This window comes from Malania oleifera, chromosome 2 (genome assembly GCF_029873635.1).
Source record: "Malania oleifera isolate guangnan ecotype guangnan chromosome 2, ASM2987363v1, whole genome shotgun sequence".
Lineage (NCBI taxonomy): Eukaryota > Viridiplantae > Streptophyta > Magnoliopsida > Santalales > Ximeniaceae > Malania > Malania oleifera.
The window spans coordinates 91,304,836-91,329,627 of record NC_080418.1 but is presented as its reverse complement, the minus strand read 5'-3'; the positions used below and the strand labels follow the sequence as shown (position 1 = coordinate 91,329,627).

The following is a 24,792-nucleotide window of genomic DNA, read 5'->3' as shown; positions in this document are numbered from 1 at the left end:
GAAAGACCTTGGCGATGAAGAAATCAGTTGGATTTCTCCGGAAGATATGCAACCATTCGTGGGAAAAATAGAAGTTTACCTAGCGTCAAAGTCTACGAGGACGTTGATCGCATAGGTGGGGGAGCGTCATGAGCCGAGCTTGTTCAGGGCATTATGCTTGCCTGTGACTGCTTGTCTCTTGTGTTTGGGATGGGTTTTCATCATGTAAATACTAGTGTAGGTTTATTTTTTTGTAACAGTTTCTCTCTATGCCAAATAAGGTAGTATGTCTCTTTGGTCACTTTGATGTTTCCTGGTGCCAGAGTGAGAATTGCATAGAAAGCTCTTTAGGGGAGGGTGAGTGTTCATCAACTTGTAAAACTCACTAGATATTGTCAACTTGTTTAGCCTACTTACCTCCGTCGCTTTCATAATTGCTTATTGCTTCCGTTGGTATTTGATTGAATGATAATGAAAGTTTTTCGTGGATCAATTGTGGTAAACGATAGGCTGGTTAGCTAAACAAGAGTGCTTTAGCTAGCGCCGCATGGTCCTTTCACAAAGGTGTGAAATAGTCGGTGCGTGACAGCTTGGGATGGGTAACCGTCATATAAATAGTAGTGTAGGTTTCATTCTTTGATTAGGATAATGCCTTAGTCAAAAAGGAAAGTATGACTTTGATGTTTCCGAGTGCCAAATATAGAATAACGTAGACAACTCTTTAGGAGAGGATGAGTGTTCATCTATCATTGCAAAACTTGCTAGATTTTGCAAGTGTGCGCCTCCGTTGCTAAACACATGTTGTCTATAGAGGTGTGAATAATGAATTGGGGCTTCTTTACAATTTACTGCATGACTCATTTTTGCAAGCAAAGCTTGTTTAGGGCATTATGCTTGCTTGTGACCGCTTATCTTGTGGGCATGAGCTGGATAACCATCACATAAATAGTAGTGTAAGTTTTATTTTTGGAGTAGGATAATACCTTGGTGTAAATGGAGTAATTATAAAATGAGAATAGCATAGAAAGCTCTTTAGGAGAGGGTGAATGTTCATTAGTCATTATAAAACCAACTAGCTATTGTAAACATAGCCTACTTGCCTCCCTCGCTAAGCACATCTTGCCAATGTAGGTGTGAATGATGATTTGTGTTGCTTTGCAGTTTACTATGTGACTCTCATTTGCTTTTATATTTGCTTACTGCTTCTGCTTCATTTTCTATGGTTGTGAATTTGTTCATATAGCATTTATAAGTATTTGTTACATTCTAACTTCTAATTAAAAACTCTATTTAAGTTGTACAGGCCTGGCCCCACTATTCCTCATTCAGACTAAGCATTGCCCCAAGTACCTTTCTGTATTCTTCATCTATCCACATTTGAGCTAACATTGTTCTTGATTAAGCAGCATACCTTTTTCCCACTCACATCATGCCTAACTTGGTCATATATATTCTCAAACACTGTTTGAGTTTCTGCATTTTTGTTGAAAAAGGGCAGCCCGGTGCACAAAGCTCCCGCGTATGCGGGGTTTGGGGAAGGGGTGGACCACAATGGGTCTATAGTACGCAGCCTTACCTTACATAAGATTTTTTTTTTCCTTGGGTAAAACCAAGTCTGCATTCTGATGTTGTGCGCAGAAGTTTTGGATTACATTTATGCTCTATCCTTTTCCTCTAATATTTCAATTAAAACTCATAAGGAGTGGTACTTGTAAATTTAATACATTTTGCTTACACTAATAATTGCATGACCAGGTACATGGGAACAATAACTGGAATTAGTGATTTGGATCCTGTTCGCTGGCCAAACTCACACTGGCGCTCAGTTAAGGTTGGTTGAACACATTTAGTGATTTGCATCATCAAATTTTGCTAACCTGCTGCTTATAATTTTCTGGTTTAATTGTAAAATGTGAAACTTAATCGTGTAAGTTTTCGCTTACTGATGCAGGTTGGTTGGGATGAATCCACTGCTGGTGAGAGGCAGCCAAGAGTTTCTTTGTGGGAAATTGAACCATTAACAACATTTCCAATGTACCCATCTCCATTCCCCCTCAGACTGAAGCGACCATGGCCATCTGGGATACCCTCTTTTCATGGTATGCTTGTGAATTGCTACAAGGCTGGGAAACACACATTTCTTATTTTTAAGTTACATATGAAATTCAAATTTTAAATATCAAGCAGTTTTCCTCATCTGCCTAATTTGTCTAATTCAGCCCTCAAGGATGGTGATATGAGCCTTAATTCTCCGCTGACATGGCTTCGTGGAGATGTTGGAGATCAGGGCCTTCAGTCTATAAATTTCCAAGGGTTTGGTGTCACACCCTGGATGCAGCCCAGGCTTGACGCTTCCATGATAGGTCTACAGCCTGACATGTACCAAGCAATGGCAGCTGCTGCATTTCAAGAAATGAGGGCTGTGGATCCTTCCAAATGTGCACCTCAATCTGTTCTGCAGTTTCAGCAACCTCAAAATGTCTCAAGTGGGGCTGCTGCTCTTATTCAGCGGCAGATTTTGCAGCAGTCCCAATCTCAACACACCTTCCTTCAAAGCATCCAACAAAATCCTGTTTCCACTCGGGCTCAGGCCCAGTCTCAGCTTCTGCAGCAACAGTTGCAGCATCATCATTCATACAATGATCAGCAGCAACAACCGCATCAACAGCGGCAGCAATTTCAACAATCCCAACAACTACATTCACAATTAGCTAATCAGCAACATATCCCTAATGCAATCTCTTCTCTATCTCAATTTTCATCAGCCACTCAGTTGCAATCTCCATCTTTGCAGACTATTGTTTCCTCATGCCAACCACATTCCTTCCATGATTCTGTTGGGAACTCTATAACCACAACTGATGTTTCTCCCATGCAGAGCCTTATTGGATCATTTTCCCAGGATGGAGCATCCTACCCAAATAATTTGAATGGAACCAAGCCTATGATTCCTTCTTCTGCTTTGTTACCAAAGCAAGTTGCGATGGAACCACAGCTTCCTCCTGGAGATGCACAATGTGTACTGCCCCCTGTTGAGCAGATGGGAACACCACAGTCAAATGTATCTGAACTTGCTACTTTGCTGGCCCCATTTCCTGGTAGAGGGTACCCCGCATACCAAGGTGCTGCTGATCCACAAAGCAATCTTTTGTTTGGTGTTAATATAGACTCATCTCTCATGCTTCAAAACGGGGCGCCCAGTCTGAGAAGTGTGGGCAGTGAGAATGAATCGTTTTCTATTCCATTTGCATCATCACATTTTACGAGTGCTACGAGCACCGACTTTCCGCTTCATTCGGACATGACAACATCCAGTTGCATTGACGAATCAGGTTTCTTGCAGTCTTCTGAAAATGTGGACCAAGTAAACCCACCAACTGAAACCTTTGTGAAGGTGAATAACTTTGGAATTGTTTTATGCTATTTTGTCTTTAGTTTCTGTGGTTCTATGAATTGTCTAGTTGGATCACCAATCTTGACATGTTGTGCATTGTTTATTTGGAAGGATTGTACCTAGAGAGTTTTTCAATAAAACCTGAAATTGATATAAATCAGTCTTTTTACTGCACAGTTAATCCATGATGATGCATTTTACTTCACGAATCATTACTTTGAGCAAATAGTTCCCTGAACTTCTAACAAATGCAGCTAAATTGCTCAATGTCCATGAGATCATGTGATCTTCATATGAGTAAGTAAAACAAAACTGCACCTTATCCCTCTCTCTCTCCAACAATTGCATCCAAGCTCCCAACCGGCTCCTCCATTTCGTCCTGCTCCATGTTATTATTAGCCCCACTGTTTTTGATGCAGGGCAAATAGAGGAAATTAGGGCAAATTGATTCAGGATATGGTTTGTGGAAGAAATTGGGGAATAGGTGAATTAGGCTAGAAAATTAGGGACTCAAACCAGATTTGGGGGTTATTAATGAAAATAACAGTGAATATAGAGAAAAGCTATTAGCATCACCCTAGTAGGTTTTAGGAATCACTCGTAGGAAAGAAGAGTCTCTTAGTTTCTAGGTTTGAACGTTTTACAATAAATGTAGGCATATTTTCATTAGATATCAAGAGAAAATTAGTTCAGAGGTTATATATATTCCTCTTGGTAGCTTAAATCTCAACATTAATCGATTGACCGTTGAAACTAAGCTAATCTTGATCAAGGTCTTAAATTTCGATTTCAACTCAAATTTAGGAGCTCTAAAAGTACAGAAATTTTGATGTCAATTTCAATTTAGATTTGAAAAAATAACGGAAATCAATAATAAAACATGGAATATTTACTGAAACTTCCGAAATAGTTAATAGACATAATAATGTATGTTTTAGAACTAATATATTGCAAGTTAAAGTTGTGTATGAGGTGGAAAAGTTGTAATATAGTATGTGTATCAAACATATTTGTAAGATGATGTACATTAAACATATTCAGTTAATACAAATGAAATTCATAAATAATTTAAATGTTATTTATTATACAAATAATGATAATTTAGACATGAATGGTTAAATAAAATGTTGCTGTAAGTATATTTTTTCATATAATTTCAAAGAACTTGTAATAATATTTGTTTTGATAAAAATAAATAAAATAAATTAAGAGAGAAATTTCACTTCACTACTAAATCTCACATTTTAATTTTGAGGAAATTTCATTGTGTAGTTAAAATTTCAACAAGTTTTGCTAAAATTTTGAGTTTTCAATAAATTTTGGATGATTCATTGAGATTTCGACGGAAATTATGCAAGATGGAAATAGACTGCCATTTTGATTTCGAGGGATGGAAATTTAGACAATTTCGTGGAAATTTAAGGCCGTGATCTTGATCACGTGAAATGAACTAAATGAAACAAAATAAAAATCCAGGAATAATGAAAAAATAAAGACCCAAAATAAGACTCAGTGAAATAAGAAACCCCAAAACACCTTTGCAAACAGTTATTGTACAGAAATCATGAACAGTGCTTACACTTCAGTACTATGATTTTTCTACTGTGCTTATGAGCAGCCTTGAGTACAGTTACACAGTACTATTAACAGTAATTGAAGGCAATGGTCAGTTCAACTCCTAAATAAACCCTTCACCATTATCCCACCTAATCAAATCTTTTTGTTGATAAAGCTTCCCTTTATTTGCATCCTTTCCCTGATTGCTTAAGTCTTAATCTATTTAATTAAATAGTAGAAAGGATTTTTTGAGAGAGAGAAAGCGAATCATTGTTGCCCCAGTTGAAGCTTCTTCCCTACAGTCATTGTCATGTTCCTCTTCTTCTTCTATTACTATTGTTGTTGTAAATCTGAAATAAATTGAAGAATCAAAGAAGAAAATACAGCACTTTGGGTTAGAGATGAAGAAAAGAGGAGTAGAGGGGGAAAAAAACAGTTGGCGGTTCTCCTGGAGCCTTACTTACAGCTCCATGTCTGCCCTCTTATATATTAATGAGTATAAAATAATTACCTAATAACATATTATATTTCAACATTTCCCCTTAAGCTAGAGGTGTATAAATATCACCTAATCCTGGCTTGTTACAACCATTAGACAGGACAGGCTTAAATAAAGGTTCTATGAAAACATTACCTAATTGATCTATAGATTTCACAGAGTCCTCACGTCTTCTTTTACACAACATCCCTCACAAAATGAGAGTCAACTTCAATGTGCTTTGTGCTGTCATGAAATACTAGATTGCCAGCGATATAAATGGCAGCTTGAATCGCTTGATTATCATGAAACGTATTTATTGGCTTCATTATCGAGAGTAGGGGGGTAATCAGTTTAATTCGGTTTGGTTACTGGCAAAATCGAACACCAAACCAAAATGAAGGTTTTAAGATTTCATGAACTGAAATTGAACCATAAACCGTGGTTAATTAAAAAAATCAAACTGCAGATTTGGTTTGGTTAAACTTTGGTTTTTAAAATTTGAGACTGTATTTTGAATCTTGCAGAAGGGGCGGTCGAAAAAATACTAGTAACAAGGGTCGTTGGCCTTAAATGGGTGTACAACACAAGCCCATGATGTGGGCAGAGTTGTGAAAGCTGAGCAGGGTATTTGTATTTATAGGAAAGGGAAACATTCCTTTCCCTTCCATAATCAATGCGAGACAGTGAGATGGAATTTTTGGGAGGTGGGGCAGCGGCATTAGCACAGCCTTTCTGCTTTAGTCAAACAGCTCAACAGCACTGAGCAGTGAGCAAGCTATTTTTAGTTGTTCCACATTGACAATCTACGAGTTGGGCAGACTCTCCATGTGTATATAATGCCACCCAGGCTGCCTATTTCTCCTAGAGATCATCAGATAAAAAGCTGTTGTTATATTTTTGTGCTATAAAACAAGGGCACTAAGCATTATGATTTGAGATTAAAACATTAACTAAGCATGAATATGACTGCCAACAGCCTTTAACCATTGTATCATATATAATTACACAATATCTAATTTGTTAAGTCAGTTTTCAATTTTTTTGGCTTGGTTTTGGGCCAGAACCAAAACCAAAACCAAATTTCTTTTTCTCAAAGCTGAAATTGAAACTGTAAACTAAAAGACCAAACCGAAATATATTTCAGTCCGGTTTTTGATTTTTCAGTAAATTTTGTACACCCCTAATCAAGAGTCCCATCTCTAACATAAGAAACTTCAGCCACATAAATTCACTCACAATATGAGCCATAGCTTGGGATTCTGCTTCAGCACTAAATCTCTTTATAGTAGTTTGTTTCTTGCTATGTCGGGTAACCAGAATACCTTTTACAAATACATTGTAGTGGACCTTCGATCATCAATAGAGTCAACGCAATTTGCGTCAGAGTTACCCATGATCCCATAGTTTTTACTACATATATATATCAAACCGTTGTTGGGAGAGCCTTTGAGGTATCGTCAAATCCTACAAATAGCATCCCAATTTGGTTGTTTGGGATTTTCCATAAACTGACTCACGCCCACTGCAAAAGATACTTGAAGTCTTGTGACCATCAAGTAGATCAATTTGCCAACCAACTGCTTATATCGACATTTATTATCAAAGAACAGTTAACATCCATGGACAATTTCACACTCAGACTAGCAAACCAGCCTCACTTAGCAAGTCCAGCATATATTTTTGCTGAGATAGACTCAATCCTTTTCTACACCATACAATCTAAATACCAAGAAATAAAGTCCTTGATTTAAAGTTTTTCTTGAAGCCACTGTTCAACATCTACAATCCCATTTTGCCAGTGATAATGATATCAACATAATCATACTAGATGTACCGTATTCTTGTTCGTTTTGTGGACAAAGATCGAATAATTAGATTAGTACTGGATAAAGCCAAATGTAAAGACCGCCACACTAAACTTGTCAAACTAGGTTCGAGGAGGTTGCTTAAGATCATAAATAGCCTTATGCAATGTACATACTTTACCATCCTCCCCCTTGGCAACATATCTAGGTTTTTGGTACATGTATACCTCTTCCTAAAAATTTCCATAAAAAAGGAATTCTTCACATCCAACTGGTAAAAGGACCAATCAAAATTAACTGCCACTGAGATCAATACAACAGAATTTAGTTGAGAAACAGGAGAGTGGGATCTCAAAATAATTAATGCCATATGTTTGGGTGTACCCCTTGGCAATCAATTGAGTCTTAAGTCGTTCCACAGAAGATATTTGATGGTTTAGACCCAACGACACCTAACCAACTCCTTACCAGGAAGTAGATCCAAGTCAGATGTCCCCCAATTGGTCAAGGCATTATTTCTACATCCATTGCATGCTTCCACCTAGGGTTAGCAAGGGCTTCAACATGTAAGAAAGGGTAGAAACAGAGAAAATGGTCAAGGCAAAAGAACACGTAGGACTAGGAAGGTGAAGAACTGAAACATAATGAGCAATAGGATAAGCAACTAAGGTTTGCTGAATACATGTTTGAATAACTTTCTGATGAGCATGGCGGATCCAAGTTACACTGGGATCTCCAGATCCAAAATTCGAAATAGTGATGGTTTGAAGAGGTGGCTGCATGATAGTAATGTTTGTGCTTGCTTTACTTCATTCATAAATCTTCAATTGTTTCACTAGGTTAGTAGTTGTTCAATTTGGAAGAGTAGAAGATTTGTTGGGAGGGATGACAGTGGGGATAGGAGGATCAACACATGAGGGGGGATTATCATTGATTGATGGACTCAAAATAGATTCATCCAAGGAGGACCCTACACTAAAAAAATAAGATGTCCCCTAAAAAAAGGTGGCATCTACACTATTATATTTCCTGCGAGTGTGGGGATCATTACGTTGGCAAACTCTTTGAGTTCTTGAGTACCCTACAAAGACACATTTAATAGCATGAGGGACAAGTCCATAATGTCTGTAAACTCTTTGAGTTCTTGAGTACCCTACAAAGACACATTTAATAGCACAAGGAAAGAACTTGTCCCAACCAATATGTGGAACATGAACAAAATATGTGGACCCAAAGGCATGAGGCACAATACAAAACATGGATGTTTCTGGGTACACAATGGAGGAGAATTTGTCCTCCTAGAACATTGGAGGGCATGAAGAAAATTGGCTGTAAGAAGAGCATCATTTTAAAAGTTTTTAGGAACATGCATATTAGAGACCCTGCTATGCCAAGTAAATGTCTTTTTTTTGTTTTAGCTGCTCCATTATCTGATTGAATACTCATGCCAAACTGGGTTTTATTTCCTGGTAGAATTGAGTAAATAGATTAAAAAATTCATCACAATATCCGAATAATAGAAAATAATGATTTAGTACAAGACTCTGTTCAAGATGGAAAAGATGTCCAAACATGCTTTCCCAACTGACATGCTGAACACTCAAAATGAGAAATAGACTTGAACATGGGAAAATCTTGTTATAGTTTTTGAAGAGAGAAATGACTCAAATTAGCGTGGCACTGAGCAAGAGAAACACCATGGTTATAAATGAGGAAGTACAAGAACTAGATCTACTACCACCACCATCAAAATAGTACAAGCTGTCTTCTCAAGCTTGTCATCAATGCTTTTCTTTGTCTAGAGATCTTGAATAACATGCTATGAGAAGGAAAGAAAGTTACATAACGGTTATGAGATTCAGTTAATTGACTAACTGGTAACAGGTTTGAGGAAAATTTAGGCACATATAACACAATTGAAAGAGGCATAGAAGGAAATGGAAGAATGCTGCCATGACTAGAAAATGGTGTAACTTAACCATCAGCAAGAGTAAAGTAGTGGGTTTCAAGGACTAATATAAATTAGGACTACGGAGGAGGTGCTAGAATCAAATAACCCAGGGTGAAGAGGAGAAGAGGCAAGAAGCGCCGCTGTAATTGAATGGGCCACAGAAGTATTAGATGTAGGAAGATTTGAGTTTGGAGTTGTTGGATCATGTGGGAAATATTGCTATACCTCTCCTAGGACATAGTAGATGATGTGCACAACTCCCCAATGGAGTGACCAAGTGCGCTTGAAGTTTGAACAGTGGAATCACCCTCGGCAAGAGGCTTATTGGCCCAAGTTGGTTTCCATGGAGATTCCATTAGTGATCAACAGTATGGTTTTCCTTTGTAATGTGTGCAAATGCATGAATTGCCACAATGAACTCCTCATATTGATACACATCCTTTGCCACGACAAACCACGTCCTCATCCTCAATGCTTCCCTTACCACCATTGGAGGCAGTACTAAGCATGGTTGAACTATAACATGGAAGAAGCTTGAGAAAATAGACCGAGAGCTGTCTTTGATATACATTAGATTATAGCATATGCTTCATTCATGGATGGTATAGATTCATTGGCAAGAATTTGATCACGAATGGGTTGAGCTCAGGACTCAACCCGTACAAAAATATGTTAGTCAAAAACTCCGCCGCTTGCCTCGTAATCATCTGAGCTAACTGGTTGCTAGATGTTGTGTTCCTCCCACATACCCTTCAAAGTTCTATAGTACTCAAAGTGAGCCTATCTTCTTGGTCATATTTGAAAAACCTCTTATATAGGTCGAAAGCATGAGTCATTTTAGTTGATAGATCCAACCAATTTGATGGCTATGACATGTAAGTTATGTGTAGAGGCCATCAAAACTGCTCCCTATACACTACAATCAGCACACACCAATATCAGGAATGAATAACACAGCAACTCTGCAAAATCAGGCAGCACACCCTCACACAGAACTGCACTCACACCCAGACATTGTACAACACTGTAGATCTTAGAAGTTCCAGAACTCTCAGGAAGCTACGATCACAGAACTGATGTTACAGTATCTTAGGAGGAATTACAAACATAAATACTTACTCATCCTGTCAAAGTTGGCTTTGAGCACACAGAGCAGAGAAGAGCACATTTTGACCGCACAGAACAAGGCAGATCACAATGAAGCACGACAAACACATAAAAAGTAGACTCCACAACCAACTTGGCAGCAGCTAGAAGCATAGGCATGCATGAAAACAGAAACTACATCATAGCAGCATGAAACATTAGAACAGCAACAGCAGTCTGCAAGAATAGTAGGGTCCCTTCTGTATATGAATGAGCTACCACGAGCAGCACAACACCCAGAAGAGTGGCTTACGGCTGAGAGGAGAAAGAAAAGAAACCCCAAATTACTGTCAAATTAGGAAAAAAATAAGTTCTCTACTTTTTAAGGGTTGACAAGGGAGAAAAAAAGGAGAGGAGCTGAGGAAGAAGAGAGAACTTGGCTCTGATACCTTGTTGTAAATCTGAAATAAATTGAAGATTGAAGGAAGAAAATGCAGCACTTGAGGTTAGAGATGAAGAGGAGTTAAAAAAAAATTTTGCAATTTTCCTGGAGCCTTATGTACAGCTCCAGGTCTGCTGTCTTGTATATTAATAAGAATAAAAAAGATTTAGGACAGTAAACCCCACTCACATAACATAATTGCGAAAATAACCTATTTTCTTCTAACAATTATTATTATTATTAGCAAAAGAATTTTATTGAATGGCATCAATGGGATGCCACCCAATTACAGTGAAAGTACAACTATATAAGTATAACTAACATCCCCTCACTCTAGGGTGTAAAAACAATCAAGGATTACATTAATATTCCTTGCAACCATCCCACTATGCCAATTAGATACCATAGTTAACCAACGATCCTTGACAACACAAGAGGCAAAGCTAATCCTCAAAAGCTCTCCATTTTCTTTCCCTCTACACCAACCAAAAAAAGGCCAGGGGGATGAGGGAAGGAGCCTTCTTCCTTACTGGAGTGTATACCTTGCCAAGCCCATAGCTCACCCTCCACAGTTTTAGCAGTGACCACTTCTGCTTGATCAGGGGAATAGGCAAGTTCCAAAAATTTCTAGTCCAGGAGCAATAGAAGAGAATGCACTCAACTAGTAGCTCCCATTAACGAGATTTAAGCCCTTTTTCTGGACGTTGTTAACAGTAAGAAATTTTCTGAGATTTGCCACCCATGCGAAGAAAGCAACCTATGTGGGTGCTGTATTTTTACAAATGAGTTTCCAAGGGAATTTGCTGCTGTTTTCTGTCGGAGAAATGAGATGTTTATTGTAGGATCTGAACATAAAACTCTCATCTTCATTCAAGGTTCGCTTGGCTTGTTTTGGTGTTGGATTTTATAAAGGCTGGTGTAGAATTATTTCAAATTATCAATTTCTCAATAGAACACATTAGCAAGTTCAAGGTATTGGCAGGGGAATATTCCAGAATATCTCATGATTAGTGAGTTCAAGGTATTGGCTAGTAAGGGCATCTTTTTCACAAGCCAGCCTGAAGATAGAAGGGTATTTTTTGCTGAGCAGGCACTTGCCACACCAAATGTCATGCCAAGAAAAAACATTCTCCTCCTTTCGAATGCAATTATTATTTTTCTTTTATCCCCATGAAATCAAAGAGCACTGAGGCTTAGATAGAGAATACAGCCAACTGCCATTCTTGAATATGAACTTGGTGAACTCGCACACATCTGAACTCTGTACAAGCATGGGATACTTTTACCGATCCATAGTTATGACACTGGACCTGTTATGCAAAAATACTCTTATTTGGGCCTACCTTTAGTATAATATTATAATTGATAAAAATCTTTTCTAAATTTGTTTATATAAAAATACTCTTATTTGGGCCTACCTTAGGCAATGATGCTATTATAAATATCATATTTATGGATTGCTCATAAAATAAAACTTTCTTCCACAGGAATATCAAATAAAAAAGGCCTAATTTTACACAAGATTTTGATAAAATGGTGTGAAGATGGAGGACACTAACAACATCCATCTAAAGATTTTGTTACTAAAAATTTTACATTTTAAAATCACTTGCTTAAACCAAAAGAAAATGCATTTCCCTCTTTATAATTTTGATCCAATGACTTAAGGGCAAAATATATGATTACAAACAACTCTTGAGAGAATTTAGCATGTTCTGTAGTGACATTTACTCGCTTTAATATTGTTCATAGAAAAAAAATTAAATTGTGTACAAAAAAGTAAAATTTAATCTTATCCATATCAAACTTCGCTTAATTCGCGTTTAATAAGACGATTAATAAAAATAATATAATTTTAAATAGATCCTTATTGAATGCCAAATCTTGTGTTACATTTTTTGTGTTTTTGTGTGTGGGTGTGTGTGTTTTTTTTTTTTTTTTGTTGAGTTTTGGTTTTTACCTATACGAGGTATGTACTAAACTCAACTTTCCTCATCTTCAATTTAATGTTTTAATGTTTTGCAATTTTCACTGCCATAGGATAGACAATGCTACGCTAAATTTATTCAAATATCCTAAACATGCTTATTTTATGCAGCCTATTTTTTTTTTTTTTTTTTTAAGCGTCCCTTACAAAATATAACTGAATGCCTATCACTGATAATCTACTATAGGGTGAGTTGGAATTTCTTGGATAAGACTTTTAATGAAGAAGTTTTTTGGAGAGATGGCGGAGGTGTATGAAAGGGTGTATGTCTGATGTGTTTTACTGGGCATTAGTGAAAAGGGGAGCTTTAGAGCTACGAAGGGGCTTAGACAGGGAGACCCTCTCTCCCCTTTTTTGTTTGTCTTAGTTGTAAGATTCCTTGAGTAGGATGGTTGATAGAGCTGTGGTTAGAGGTTTAGTGAAAGGCTTGCAAGTAGGGAGGGAGGAGGTAATGATTTTGCATCTTCAGTTTGCTAATGATACTATCTTCTTCTTAGAGGATCATAGGTCATCCTTTTCAAATATTCTGGGGCTTCTTCATATTTTTGAAAGGGTTTTAGGGCTTAAGATCAACTTAGGGAAGAGCAGTATTGCCACTATTAATTTTTCGGAGGAGCATGGTAGGGTATTAGCCTCGTAGGTTGCATTGCTTTGGATTGGCCGTTATCCTATCTAGGAGTGCCTTTGGGGGGTAATCCTAGATCTGCTAGTTTTTGAGAACTTCTTGTCGAGAGAGTGTCTAGGCAATTAGATGATTGGAAGGATGATTTTTTTTCCCCCCTTTAAGAGGTAGGATTACTCTCATCCAAGCTTTTCTTTCTAGTATCTCACTAAATTTTTTGGTATATTTTCAAAATTCCTATAGGGGTGGCTAGTAAGATCGAGAGAATCATGAGAGATTTCCTTTGGTGAGGGGTGTTAGGCATCATTTGCCGAGTTGGGTTTGGGGGGGGTGGGTGTGGGGGGAAGGGTGGCTTGTATGGCTAAATCGGAGGGTGGCTTGGGTCTTGTTTATTTGGTGCCTAAAAACACGTCTCTCTTGGCCAAATGGCTTTGGCGGTTTCCTTTAGAGGCCTCTTCCTTGTGGCATAAAGTTATAAAAAGTAAATTTGGAATTGATGGGAATGGGTGGGATACCAATTCAGGTCTTAGACGTTCAATGGAAAGTTTGTGGAAAGCCATCTCTTAGATTTATCTGTCTTTATTCCCCTCCTAAATTTATATTGTGCAGGGGCCACAACATTCGTTTTTGGAAAGACCTATGGTTGGGGAATGCTGTTTTTTCTATCTCTTTTCCTCGCCTATTTCACTTGAGCCAAGAACACAATGGATCTATTTCTTCTTTCATTGTGGAGCCAGGTGGTCCTATATCTTCTTGGGATTTTCATTTTAGGAGACCCTTGAATGATTGGAGATGGAAAAGCTATCCTCCTTGTTAGTCTTGTTGAATAATTGTCGAGTCTCTTTGGAAGCCGATAGCCGTTCTTTGTCCCTGGATCCTTTGGGGTTGTATTCCTGCAAATTATTTTTTGAGTTCTTTTCTAGCTCTAGTTTTTCTTTCCTCTCCATAAAACTATCTGGGAGGCCATAGTTCCCTTTAAAGTCGAAGCTTATCCCTGGCTGGTTGTGCTTAATAGGATCAACATCAATAACTTGTTACAGACTAGAAGACCATTCAAGGTTCTATCTCCAGATGTATGTGTGCTTTGTTTTAATTGTTCTGAAACTGCTTCACATCTTTTCTCACATTGTGACTTTGCCCAAAGGATTGGAACAAGCTATTTAATTATTTTGGGGAATGCTGGGTTTGTCCAAAGACAGTGGAGCAGTTTTTGGCAATTCATTTTGTTGGTTTTGGTAGGAAAGAGGGTAAGTAGTTATGGAATTGTGCCTTGTTTGCTGCATATTTGGGCTTGTGCATGGAACAAAACGCACACATTTTTACAGGGAAAAGGTTGTCTCTTTTGCTGGTTTGGGAGAAGATTCAACATTTGGCTTCTCTTTGGTGTGTGGGTAATCGAAATTGTTAATGGTTATTTTAGTCTTTAAATATTATTATGTAGTATGTTAATTAGTGAGAGTTAGTAAGGGTATTATGGTCACTAGAATGTATTTGATTTGTATTATAAATAGAGGGAGAGACCTATCTTCACGCTAGGCCATTCATTTAATCAAAATCTCGTCATGGTATCAAAGTGTGATCCAACCTAAACCCTATCAAACTCAACCGTTATCAGAAAACACCCTTCCGCCGCTGCCCTACTAAGAACCACCTCAGCCCTTCATTATTTCAACCAACCATATAGCCAAAAACAGAACCCTATGAAACATAACCCTACAAAATCCCACCACTGAAAGGTCCCCATGTGCTGTTCAACTGCCAGCAGTCCCGACACCGCTTGCATGTGAGAGAGATTCTGGCCACCTCTTTCTGAGTTTTTTTTTCCATGTTCTGATTCCTTTCCTAGACCATATCATCAAGCTGTTGGGCATGTTTTTTGCTCAAAGATCCAACCTTTTTTGGCCATGAACTTGTGGTACTCTGTTAGTTGTTGTTCAGTGTTGGTAAAGGTTTTTTGTGAGTTTCTTGGAGCAACAGCAGTGTTCATAAGTTGATTTGTGAGGCTGTGGCAGTGCTGTATCAGTTTGTAGGTGGTTCACCTCATTCGTGGTTGTTTCGGTGTTTCACGTCGTTTGTGGTTGTCATGATTAGTTTTGATTGTTCTTCTTGTTTGACATTGGTGTGGCTGCTGGTTTATGGGTGTCCTGATTAGTTTTCATTATCCAACATCGCTGCTGTAGATAACAACTGAAAAGTTCGATAGAAAGAACTATATTCAGTGGTCTAAGGTTGTTTGGGTTTATTTAGTAGGATTAGGAAAATTTGAAGTGTGGATTCAGGAAGATGCCTTGATTGTTTCCCTTATGTGGAATTCAATGGAGCCCCACACTGCATAGATGTGCATGCATCTAGATACATGCAAGGAGATTTGGGATTATGCCAAGTTTCTGTACTCTAATAACATTGCACATATGTATGATTTATCCCAGGTGTACTTTCAGTTACAATAGGGAGACAGGAGCATTGCAGATTATTTTGGAAAGATGTACGTTATCATGAGGAATTTAACGTCGTGCAATCTATAATCACTGACGTTCGTGAGATGCAGAAGTGGAGGGAGCATATGACAAGTCTTCGGGTTTCTAGCAAGCTTGAAATCCGAGTTTGAGGCATTCTGGTCTCAGATACTTAGTACTTCAGAGGTGCCATAATTTGCCGATGTTTATTCTCGTGTCCTACGTACTTCTTTTAGTACACATTCTCTTGCCCTTGCATCTGGCTATGAGAGGACAACCTTTGCCGCACAGGATGATTCTAGTTCTCTACCAAACAATCACAGAAGTTATCGAGGTAACTCTAGTGGTTGTGGTGGTAGAGATGGATGAGGTAGAGGCACTCCTTGCAAGTGTGCTCATTGTGGATGAGATAATCTTACTATTGACAAGTGTTGGGATCTCCATGGTAGACCTTCACGTGTTGCCAATGTAGCCACCACTGACTCCAAACCTTGGGGCCAAGTGGAAGGCAACATACTGTATCCATGTCAGAGGAAGAGTATTCCAAGTTCCAACAGTATTAATCATATCAACAAGCTTCTCTTCCCATTGCATCTCTTGCCCAAATAGGTAATCCCACGACATGCTTGTCATTCAATACTTCTCATCCTAGTTGTTAGGCTATAGACTACGCTGCCACTGATCATATCACATGTATGCCTAATTTTTTTCTCTACTCTTCAGTATCGTACAAATTTATCTTGTGTTACTCTTGCTAATGGATCCTCCATTGCTGTAATGGGAATCGGGATTGTAAATCCCACTTCTTCTATTTCTCTTCCTTCGGTTTTGTATATTCTTAAGCTTCCTTTCAATCTTATGTCCATTAGCAAGATTACCAAATCCATGAATTTTTCAGTAACCTTCTTCCCTGATTCTATGATTATTTAGTTGAAGACGAGGAAGTCAAATGGCAGAGGATGTGAAGCTGGTCGACTTTATCACTTTGAGTTGCTATCTCCTTCTACTGCCTGCACTGCTGCTGCCACTCTCCAAATTCATTGTCACTTTGGTCATCCTTTGGTGGAAAAATTGAAGCTTCTAATTCTTGATTTGAGTTTTGTGTCTAGTCTTGATTGTGAGTTTGGTTAGTTGGGAAAGCATCATCTTGTCCCTTTTGCTTCTTGAGTCAATAAACGGGCTGCAAGCCCTTATATGTTAGTCCATTATGATGTTTAGGGTCCTAGTAGAGTTGTGCCAAGTTGGGTTTCCGGGACTTTGTAACCTTTATGGATGATTATTCAGGGATGACTTGGTTATATTTAATAAAAGATTGTTATGAATTATTTCATATATTTTGTGCCTTTTGTTCTAAAATGAAGACTCAATTTGGTTTTCCAGTTCAAATAATTTAGAGTGATAATGCTAAAGAGTATTTTAATACTCAATTCACTACCTATGTGACTCAATTTCGTATTGTTCATCAATTATCCTGTGTCCAGACTTCTCAATAAAATGGGGTTGCTAAGAGGAAAAATAGACATATCCTTGAAATCGCTTGCACCTAACTTTATCAAATGCATGTACCGAAGGTGTTCCAGAGTGATGTACTTACTGCTTGCTATCTTATCAACATGATACCATCCTCAGTTCTTAGTGGTAAAATTCCCTATTCCATTCTCTTTCCTAATTCATATTTATTCTCTATACCTCGTATATTTGAGTGTGTCCTTTGTTCATAAACTAACTCTTAGGGTGGATAAGTTGGATCCTTGTGCTATAAGATGTGTCTTTTTGGCTACTGATATACTCAAGGGGTATTGTTGTTATAGTCCTACACTGTGTTGCTTCTTTGTTTCTGTAGATGTTACCTTCTTTTATTCTACACTTACTAAACACTTGCCCCCTGAGTGCTCCTAGTCTCAAAGAGTCCCTTCCTCTACCTAATCTTCCGGACTCTAATTTGTTGTCTTTGCCCAATCAACCACCTATGTATCCATTTAGCTTGAGTCCTTATCGCCCGATCATTCTAATTTGCAGGTGTATTCACAAGGGCGGCTCCAAGGAAGAGAGTCCCCTCTAGCTTCTACTTCCATGCCTTCGTGGTTTCCTCGTCTGATGATCATATTTTCCATGATGTCGATCCTCCCATTGCTGTCCAGAAAGGTAAATGTACATGTACACAAGATCCCATTTGCAACTATGTTTTCTATGACTTCTTATTACCCTCCTATTATTATTATTATTATTATTTTACTGCTCTATCATTTGATGCCTTCCTAAATCCATTTTGGAAGCCTTAGCCCACTTTGGGCGGAGGAATGTCATGGCTATAGGGATGAATGCTTTATATGACTGATAATTGGGACTTGGTATCTATTCCTATTGACAAGTTTGTGGTTGGTTGTCATTGGTTATACATTGCGAAAGTTAACCTTGATCATTTTGTGGCTCACCTGAAGGCACCTCTTGTTGTGAAGGGGTATACTCAGGTGTATGGTTTGGATTATTCCAAGCACTTTTTCTTTGGTTGCCAAACTTACATCAATACGTCTATTCATCTCCTTGCCTACCACTTGCCACTAGCCTCTGCATCAATTACATGTGAAGAATGCCTTCTTGCATGGTGATCCTGAGGAGGTCTATATGGAGCAACCACCTGGGTTCGTTGCCCAATGGGAGTCAGGCTTGATGTGTCAGCTCAAGAAGATATTGTATGATTTAAAGCAATCTCCTAGAGCATGGTTTGGTTGATTTCGTGCTGTAGTACTTGAGTTTGGCCTTTAATGGTGTGTAGTGGATCACTTTGTGTTTTATCATCATACTTCATAGGGTAGGATCCTTTTTATTATGTATATGGATGATATTGTTGTTATAGGTGATGTCGTGATGATGAAATTGTTATTATAGACTAAGTTTCAAACTAAAGGTTTGAGACTGTTGAAATGCTTCTTGGTTATAGAAGTATCTAGATCTTGTATGGGAATTTTTTTTGTCATAGAGGAAGCATGTTCTTGATCTACTGGATGAGGTTGGATTGTTGGAATCCAAACCGGTTGATACACCAATGGATCCTAACAGCAAGTTAGTGTCGAATATGGGTGTTTGTCGAATATGGGTGATTTGTTGCCTAAATCGGAGACTTGTTTGAAAGTTGAATTATTGCACAGTCTCTTGGCTGGACATATCTTTTGCAACAAGTGTTAAGGGTCAATTTATGGATTCTTTGAGGACAAGCCAGTAGGACGAAGTAGTTCGCATCTTGAGATATCTCAAAGGTGCACCTTGGAGAGGTTTTTTATATTGAGATTAGGGTCACACTTATGTTTAGGGATATACAAATGCATATTGGGCTGAGTTTCCTTCTGACCGAAGATCCACAATCGGATACTGTTTCTTTGGTTGGTTGTTTGGTTTCTTGGAAGTAAGAAACAAACTATGGTGGTCAAGTCAAGTGGTGAATTAGAGTATAGAGCTATGACTGACACTACTTGTGAACTTGTTTGGTTGAAGAACATGTTGGAAGAATTGTGTTTTTCATATTCTCAATCTATGGAGTTGATGTATGATAAGCACACTGTTCTTCATATTGCCTCCAACTTAGCCTTTTATGAGTGAACAAAACACATTGAAGTTGATTGCCATTTTGTCCGGGGAAAACCTTGTGGAGAAGCTCATTACTACTACTTATGTGAAGCCCAATGTGCAGCTTGCTAATTTGTTTACCGAAGCTTTGGGGGACGTTCGTGTTAAATTTATTTGTAACAAGCTCGGAGCATATGATATCTATGCTCCAGCTATGCTCCTAGCTTGAGGGGGAATGTTAAAGGTTATTTTAGTCTGTAAGTATTCTTATTAAGTGTGTTAGTATGTTAATTAGTGAGAGTTAGTAAGGGTATTATGGTCATTAGATTGTATTTGATTTGTATTATAAATAGATGATGAGGCTTATCTTCAATTTAGGTAATTCATTTAATCAAAATCTCAACAAGAACTTCTGGGGGATGCACTTTTCAGATGTTCAGCGTGATTGGATTTTCTTGTTGAAATGATGGGGCCTGCTGATATTTTTGGGTTGTTTCCCGTGTTCTTTTTGGTTTTTCATTTTTGTTATTTTTCTGGGGTAACCTAGAGTTTTGGAAGGAGATGGCTTACTCTCCTGCTTGTACATTCCTGTTCTATCAATGATTTCCTTTGTAATAAAAATAATAATAATTTAATCCTAACTTCACTTGATTTTTTGATGTCAATAATTAGGGTCTTGTATAATTTTTTTGCATACTATTTAACCTTTATCTTTTAACATTTTGATTTTAATAAAATAGGATATCTATTGTTGATAGATATTAGTTATACCAAAGTCAAAATAAGTCTAATTACAAGAAAGAATTGTCAAATTGTTGAAAAATATTGACTACACTAGATTACTACATTGCAGGTTTGCATAAAATAGGGCAACTCATCAGTTGTATAAAAAATGTGAATGTAACATCCAGTGCATGAAAATCCCACACCATCAGGGGTCTAGGATGGGCATTATATATGAAGTCTAACCTCTACACCTGGAGAGATTGTTTCCATGACTTGAATTTTGATATGACAAAATTTAAAAAATTATATTTAAGAATTGGCTGCATATTAGTTAACCTTATTCTAAAGATGTAAATATAAAAAGAAAAAACAGAATTCATTGGTAATATCTGTTCTAAATATTGTATTTTAGTTATTGCAAAGAATCTGTTATGTGTGTTGCATAGATACATTATATAACATGTTTGCATTAGCCTCAATTATTGGTATTTTAATTTGTAAAAAGAATTATCGGCTTGTTTATGCATTGCAGAGGTAAATTGTATAATTTATCTATATTAACATCGATTATTGGTACTTTAATTTATAAAATGAATTATAAAATTGTTTAAAACATAAAAACTGAACTAGAAATTATCTGAATATTACTATTTGATAATTATATATTTATAGAGTTGATAATCTAGAAATTGAAGAATTTAAACATATGTACTCAAAATTGTTCCCTTAAAATTTTTTAAGTTGTGTGCCTGTTTCTGTTTGTTTGTGTGCGTGTGTGTGTGTGTGTACATATTCATGCAAAGGGGACCAAGGGGGTGTGAGCAACATGCTCTCTGTTGAAATGACCCTTACATTTAGCCTAGTGAGTTGCTTTTTGGATTTAAAAGCATATATAATCTATTTTTGTGCTGGAGGTATGCAAACTTCTCAGAGGATTTCCATCTGGTCACAGCCCATGGTTACTCGTTTAGCTTCTTCCCTTCTTTATTATGAAGGATAATTTCTCTATGCATTTCTGTGTTTTACTGCTGAATGAGTCATTTGTATTTGGTTTTGCATTTTTGCTCACCTCCTGGCTTCTTCTATTGCTATGTCTTTCATTCCCTTGTTCAGTTATGGTTGGTGTATTTTTTATGGTCACTTATATTGTTTGATCTCATTTTGACAGGTTCATAAGTCAGGGTCCTTTGGAAGGTCACTGGACATTTCCAAGTTTAGCAGCTATAATGAGCTGCGCAGTGAACTTGCTCGCATGTTTGGCCTTGAAGGCCAGTTGGAGGACCCTCAGAGATCAGGCTGGCAGCTTGTATTTGTTGACCGGGAGAATGACGCCCTTCTCCTCGGTGACGACCCTTGGCCGTAAGTATCCTACTATTTGTAAATGTTCCTTTGATGCTTGTAATTTCCTTAAAGTGCACCCGAGCATTTCATGGCATTTCAATGTCTTCATCTTACTGTTTTCACTTAATGATCACAACTTTGAAAATTGTATGTGTTACAAGATGGATGATCTGTTTCTGAGTATGCAAATTACAAACAGAGGACTTGTTAAAGTTACTGCTCTAGGGCTGGCATGCATTGCATTGCGATTTTTGTTACAGTTTACTTCATGCATAACCTGTTGTGGTATCATATTTTTCCTGCCTGCACGATGAGTTCACTAATTGTAAATAGCCTTCATTTACTGTTCTGGATAAAAAACTTGTATGAGCAATGTGACACTTCTACCAAAAAATGCTAGACCTTCAGTCCACTAAATTCTCTAAGCCTTCAGTATGTGCCTTATTTCCCATGGTTGCCTTTATTAGAAATCTACGTCTTTGGGATCTAATTGGTGACCAATATAATGTGGTGTGCGTTGAATGGAAAGTGCGGGGCAACATGTTCTGTATTTCAGACCAGAATATGGAGTTAATGACACAATTCCAGTTCGAACACACTGAATCTTCATGAAATGCAACATGGTTTGGAAGATTTGAAAAGATGCCAATGTGTACCATCATTGAGAGTCCGTAAAAGATCATTTAAACAAAATCATTATGTTCTGATTGTAGTTATTTGCATTAATATTTTAGCCAGCTTCAAAAACTGAATGGCTATGCTTTATTTTATTCTCTATGCCGTTTCAATTATCCTTGGGCACTGATCATTTCATACGGAGTTCTGATATGTTTTTTTGCAGGGAATTTGTTAACAACGTATGGTATATTAAGATACTTTCTCCACTTGAAGTTCAACAAATGGGCAAGGAAGGTCTTGAATTGACAAATTCTGGCCCGAGATCAATGCCTATGTGAGTAGACAGATCTCGGAATATCTGAGTGATGGGTTGCATTTGTGACATCTCCCGACCACTAGGGGAATGACTTGGGAATGGGAAAAGTGGCTGCTGAAATGTGTCTTCTGTTGCAGTGCCCATACTGTTTTCTTGAGTTGTTAGCATTTTTTCTGCCCTCGCCATTCGTGGTGTGGGCATGCCGGTATTTAAAGCTTGCATCTCAGTTCATTAGTGTAAAGTGTGACAAGAAATGTTTTGAGATTTATCATAATATTAGGAGCAGCACCTACCTGGTAGTAGTGACTTTACCGTAATAGCTGTCAACTTGCAATCTCATAATTTACATGTAGACTAGCTTCCAGTACTTCGACTGGGATGCCAACTATGTATTTGGCTCACCAAGTAATTTATTTTCTATTAAAATTGTTGAATTGTTCATCGATTTCTGCATGCTAAATATATGGAACTAAAGCTCAATTTGTTTGGGGTTTACTTGCAATGATGCAATCTAGAATTGGAGCAGATTTAGTTTGTGAAACGTTTTTAATTGTCATCAAATGCCTTGCAAGAAGACACTTTGGGGACTAGAAGCGTACGTTTTTATTATTTATTTATTGTTTTTCGTTTTTGAGTGCATTGCTTTAAGGAGTTGAGAGGCCTTTTTTTTTTTTTTTTTTTTTTTTTTCTGGCTGTCACGGGACGCTTTGCCTCCGATATTTTGGAATTGCTGAAATGTTTTATATGATTGAGCCCATTTCATCTCGCGAGAATTGCGGCATGGTGGAGAATCCATTTAATTATGCAGGAAGTTATAAATCTCTGTGGATTGTGACTGAATCCCTTTGTCATTCAGTAGTTTTTTAGGGTGGAGAGCTTGACCCGCTGAACTCATTGTGAGAATTGGGTTTTCTTTGTGCTTGGGATCTTTTGCCCCATGTGAAGGTCCCTTGTAATGAAGTGTGATACAATTCTACTCCCAAGACCCCTAGGGTTTTATAAAATGGAGTCTTTGGTTGTTCATGTTGGGCTTTGTGGAACCTAGTTGTGTTTGATTTGGGTGATATCCTGTTATGAAATAATGTTGTGTGATTTTTTAGTGGGAGATTCTTCTTTATGAGGCCTAGTCCATGAGCGCTACGGCTTGGGGTTGTCCTTGGGAAAATTTTTTTGGCTCATCTTGTAGCACATTGTGAATCTTGCGCGCAGGATATAAAAACTGTTGTTTTGGTGATTAGGGTTGATGCATTGAAATTGTGCGGTTGCACTCTGTATTTTTTTCTTGATAATAGTGAAATTCCTGTAACTCTGTTGATATAGGCAAAATTACCAAACGACGTAAATGCTGTCTTGTGCGTGTGATTATTTTTCTTTGGCGTGTGTTTTTCTTTATTTTTATTTCTCATAGGATTTGGGAATTTCGTGATAATTTCCTTATAACTGGTATCAAAACCTAGAGTTAGGTTTGAGTGGGAGTAATGGTAGAGGAAGCAAGAAAGACGTTTGGAATAGAAAAGTTCGATGACACAGACTTTGGATTTTGGAGGATGCAAATCGAGAATTATTTTTATGGGAAGAAGTTGCCTGTCGCTTCTAGGGGAAAAACCTGCGACTATGAAGGATGAGGAATAGACTCTTCTTGATTGTCAGGTTAACTTTGTCTAGGTCTGTTGCACACAATGTTGTGAAGGAAAAGACCACAACAGATCTGATGAAAGTTTTGTCGGGTATGTATGAAAAATCGTCAGTAAACAATAAGGTGCATCTGATGAAGAAATTGTTCAATTTAAAGATGGCTGAAAATTCATCAGTAGCACAACATCTGAACGAGTTTAACACTATCACAAATTAATTATCGTTTGTAGAAATTGATTTTGATGATGAGATTCGTACACTGATCGTTTTGGCTTCATTGCCAAATAGTTAGGAGACAATGAGGATGGTAGTAATCAATTCTACAGGAAAAGAAAAACTAAAGTATAATGATATACGAGATTTAATTCTGGTTGAGGAGATTCGCAGAAAAGATGCAGGTGAAACCTTAGGAGCTAGTTCTGCCCTAAACCTTGAGACAAGAGGCAGAGATAATGACAAAAATTCAAATCGAGGCAGATCAAAATCTAGAAATTCTAATTAGAATAGAAGTAAATCTAGATCAGGCCAACAAGTACAATGCTAGAATTGTGGGAAAACAGATCATTTTAGGAGGCAATGCAAAAGTTTTAAGAAGAATGAAGATAATTCTGTTAATGCTGTAACAGAAGAGGTACAAGATGCATTACTTCTTGCAGCAGGCAGTCTACTTGATGATTGGGTTTGGACTCCGGAGTTTTGTTTCATACCACTCCACACTAAGAAATCATACAAAACTATGTTGTAGGTGATTTTGGTAAGGTGTATTTAGATGATGGTATAGCCTTGGATGTTGTGGGTATGGAAAAAGTCCAGATGTTGCCCAATGGGTCTG

General features: G+C 37.6%; 1 protein-coding gene across 1 annotated transcript in view; it reads left to right on the top strand.

The window, feature by feature from the left end:
* The window catches only part of LOC131149063 (auxin response factor 6-like), a 57,541-nt gene extending 34,777 nt beyond the window's left edge, over positions 1-22,764 (top strand). The window contains exons 10-14 of the mRNA XM_058099130.1: positions 1,735-1,810; positions 1,931-2,078; positions 2,199-3,373; positions 21,219-21,409; positions 22,233-22,764. Of these exons, the coding sequence (XP_057955113.1) occupies positions 1,735-1,810; positions 1,931-2,078; positions 2,199-3,373; positions 21,219-21,409; positions 22,233-22,347 (1,705 nt within the window). The 3' untranslated portion in view covers positions 22,348-22,764. The remainder of the gene's footprint in view (positions 1-1,734; positions 1,811-1,930; positions 2,079-2,198; positions 3,374-21,218; positions 21,410-22,232) is intronic.
* The last annotated feature ends 2,028 nt before the right edge of the window (positions 22,765-24,792 follow it).